A 4,005-nucleotide genomic window follows, 5' to 3' on the forward strand; every position below is an offset into this window, starting at 1 on the left:
GGTTAAAAAACATCAACAACATAACTGTTACAATCTCTAATCGAAAATTAATATGATCGATATTTTTTTAAGATTGTGTTTCTTTTTGTTGTCAACTTGAATCCAACAGTATTTTTGTGTGATAAAATATTCTTCATAATGAATTTTTTAATATATGCATGCAAATCTAAACTATCTTTGTATCTAATTATAAGCAAAAATGAGTTAAGAAAAAGTCATTTTGAGGTTTTTATTGGTGCTTTCTCTGAAATAAGAGCTGCCATATTTATTCCATTAAAATTGGTCATTCTAGCTAGAGGATGATTTATGGCTTGAATGTGATTTTCTGTTAGCCGTTCAAGCTTTCCCTAATATTGATATTGTTCTTTAGAAGCTGCAAAACAAGTGGAAGAATCGTATGCATACATACTATCAACAACTTTAGTTTTAGAGTTTCTCACATTTACAAAAAAAAAAGGGAATGTATATGCTAATAGAATTGCTAATATTGGTTTTTTTATTATGACTTAGTCTAATAATGTGATACCCTTCGTCATTGTTTTAGAGAAGCTTTTCTAAAGATAGATTTGCCTTGTCTAATTATCGTATTTCTTATAATTATTTTGCCTCACCTTAGTTTATTTTTCTTAATGAATAATACTTTTGAAAGTACAATGGGATGTCATGAGATGCCAATGTATATATCACATTGTATCACATTGATACAAAGAACACTTCTAATTTTTGTAAAAAGTATATTAAAAAAAAAATGATGTATTAGATCTTGGACAAAATATATCAACTTTTTTCATTCATTTTTTTTTTTTTTTTATCATATTTAGGGACAGAGGAGTTACATATAAATATATGATAAATGAAAATCAAAACATGAAAGACTCATTTGACTTGTAGTGACACAACTTTTTTTGATAAAATGTAGTGACACAAAATTACGACAAATGTATCCTAGCTAGTTAATTACACCTAACTTAAACTATAGTTTAATTAAGAGGTTCATATAGCAAAAAAGTGGAGTATAGTATGGTGGCACTTAACATCATGATATGTAATTGCTGGCGAAAATTCTATATCAATCAAACACCATTTTCCTTCTTCTTAATCATCTAACACTCTTCCTTAATTTTCTCTCTTTTTTCTACAAAACCAAAGTTTCTCTTCAATCTAATTTAGTACTCTCTCATTTCCATTCATACATATATTAAAAAAATGACAAACAATACCACCATCCACCCTCAAGCCAAAACCACCACCAACGGTGGTGCAGCCACCGCCGTTAAACCCTCATTCCCGGCGACAAAAGCGCAAATCTACGGCGCCACCCGCCCAACCTACCGTCCACAAACCCACCGTCACCGTAACAACCGTAACTGGTGTTGCACCATTTGTTGCTGGCTTCTTCTCATCCTCATCTTCGTCCTCATCCTCCTCGGCGTCGCTGGCACCGTCGTCTACTTCCTCTACCATCCCCAACGTCCTTCCTTCACCGTCACCTCCCTTAAACTCACCTCCTCTGAATTTGACCTAACTCTTTCCACCACAAACCCTAACGAGAAAATAACATTTTCTTACCAACCCATCTCAGTTTCTCTTCTAGCCGGTGAACTCGACGTTGGTGACGGTGTTATTCCGTCGTTTGAGCATGGAACGAAGAATACTACGATGTTGAAAGCTTTGGTTGAGAGAAAGAGTGTGAAGAGGAAGTCATTGGAGTTGAAGATGAAGATGGAGACTAAGGTGGAGGCTAAGATGTGGGTTTTCAAGACTCCACATGTTGGAATAAATGTGCTTTGTGACGGTATCGATGTCGCCGGCGAGAAAGTGACGACGGCGGATGAGAAGTGTGCGGTGGATGTGAGGTTCAAGGTCTGGAAATGGACTCTTGGATGATCGGATTTGTTATGTACGTGTGCTAGCTATGTGTTGTTTTGTGATGTTGTTTTTGATTTTTGGTTTTCAAAGAGGCTTTTATTATTAATACTAATTAATTTTCTTGTCCATCATTATATTATTTATTGTAATCTGATTTTTATTTGGTATATTTTCTGAAATTTATTTTGTAATTCAAGAGTTTATTTTCCAATAAAATTTGTACATAAACCATCGTCTTGATCCCTAATTGATTCAAGCGTTGTAATACAAGTTTCTGGATTAATTACGATCATTTTTAGTCCCTTAACTATTTAGGTAGTATCGATTTGGTCCTTTAATTAAAATTTGATTTATTTTAGTCCCTTTACTTATCTCTTATACATTTTGGCCATTTCCTTTAGTTTTAATTCAAAAACGTTAGGTTTTCTTCATTTTCTGAAGACAATGACAATGACTTTGGCATCATCAACGTTGCAGATCCGGAGACATGAGAATTCTGGAGACTTGAATATATTCATATTAGTCATATTTGTAGACATATGTACCTTGTCGTTTTATGCTATTAACATAGATGCTGCGAGTTTGTTCACATATTCATCCTTTTTATTTTTAGCGAATTTGAACTTATATTGTATCGATGTACTCTATCAATTTGAATGAATAAATATCGTTTATTTTTGTAAAAAAAAAAAAAAAACTACAATAAGCACAACGTGTGCCAATTAGTATCTTTCTCCCCAAATATTTTGGGCAAGATCCAACACATTTAAAATAAACAAACAAACCAAGTGCAATTTCCAAATTTAAAATGCAATTGTAACATAGAAACAAACCAATTACAATTCTACCAATTTTGATTTCTAGGGCGCAAGTTTTCCCAATTTTGAAGCAAGCAATATATACTCCCTCCGTTTCAAAATATATGCAAAATTCACATTTTAGGTTCATTTATTTAATGATGTATATGTGGTTCATAATATGGACCACATACATCATTAAATGAATGAACCTAAAAAGTGAATTTTGCTTATATTTTGAAACGGAGGGAGTAGTAATTTATTCCAACATTGAATTGAATCAAATGAATAAAAGAGACAAATAGATTAAGGTAAGACAGACAGAGGCAAAGTCATGTTTTGATCTTGAGGGAACTAGAGAGATAAGAGAAGTCATAGATGAGAGGTTTCAAGCGAATAGCAACCACGGGAGATGTGAGGCGAGAGGCAGAGAGAACTCATAAGGGAAGAGAGTGGGGTGGGTGGGTGTGAGGTTGCAGGTGCAGAGAGAATATACCTACTTAAATAGTTTTTTTTTGTCATTTCCTCGCTATAATTTTTTTTAGTGGGGGGAGCATGACTATCAGTCTCTCAATTAGAACTGTCCATGCAGGTGGGTTTATACAACAAAAAATATATAGCTAAATAAGTAGATGTAATAGGTAGATGTTGCCCCATTATCACACCATTACCACATAAATGTCTCCTTGACCCTATATAAAGAGTTCTTGACAAGCTCACAAGATATGTATCTCTATATTCTCCACCTCAACTTTTGCTCATATACTGATTTGGGTGTCGGAGCACCAGCAGGTACAACATCCCCCTTTCTACTCAATGGGGTTTCCACCACCACATCCTCGGAGAACCGCCATCAACGATCGAAGCACCTACTTCCGTCGATCCACCACCACTATGAGTATCTTATCTTCTTCGGGGTAAATTCTTCTGTTTATTTTGAACATGGGTGCCGCCTGTGGGAAATAGTCACTACTTGGCATATTGGAGATTTCAAGGCTATTCAGTTTCGATTGAAGAAATTCAAATTGCTTATGAAAAGGCTAGATCAAGAGATCAATACACAAGGAAAATTGCTAAGGATTCGAGACATAACAAGACACATGTCGAAGAATTTTAGTTTGTGATTGTTATTTTTAGTTATTTCTTACTAAGTATATATAATAGTGTATAGGAAATAAGGGTCACAAATCATTCACAAGACATCTAAGCGCTAAAACTATCCATGTTACAGCGAGAAACGAGTCTTAGGAAAATGTATGTATGATTTGATGTACCAGTTTTCTTCATTTATTTAATCAAATGATTTTCTTTAAAGTTGTTTACCTTTACTTTTAAGTTT

General features: G+C 34.1%; 1 protein-coding gene across 1 annotated transcript; it reads left to right on the top strand.

Annotated features, from left to right (window-relative positions):
- Nucleotides 1-1,094: 1,094 nt before the first annotated feature.
- LOC25500453 (NDR1/HIN1-like protein 2) lies at nucleotides 1,095-2,161 on the top strand. Its single transcript, XM_013588873.3, has one exon. It carries the CDS (start codon nucleotides 1,207-1,209, stop codon nucleotides 1,885-1,887), a length of 681 nt encoding a protein of 226 aa, XP_013444327.1. The 5' UTR covers nucleotides 1,095-1,206; the 3' UTR covers nucleotides 1,888-2,161.
- Nucleotides 2,162-4,005: the final 1,844 nt, after the last annotated feature.

Source organism: Medicago truncatula, chromosome 8, assembly GCF_003473485.1.
Source record: "Medicago truncatula cultivar Jemalong A17 chromosome 8, MtrunA17r5.0-ANR, whole genome shotgun sequence".
NCBI lineage: Eukaryota > Viridiplantae > Streptophyta > Magnoliopsida > Fabales > Fabaceae > Medicago > Medicago truncatula.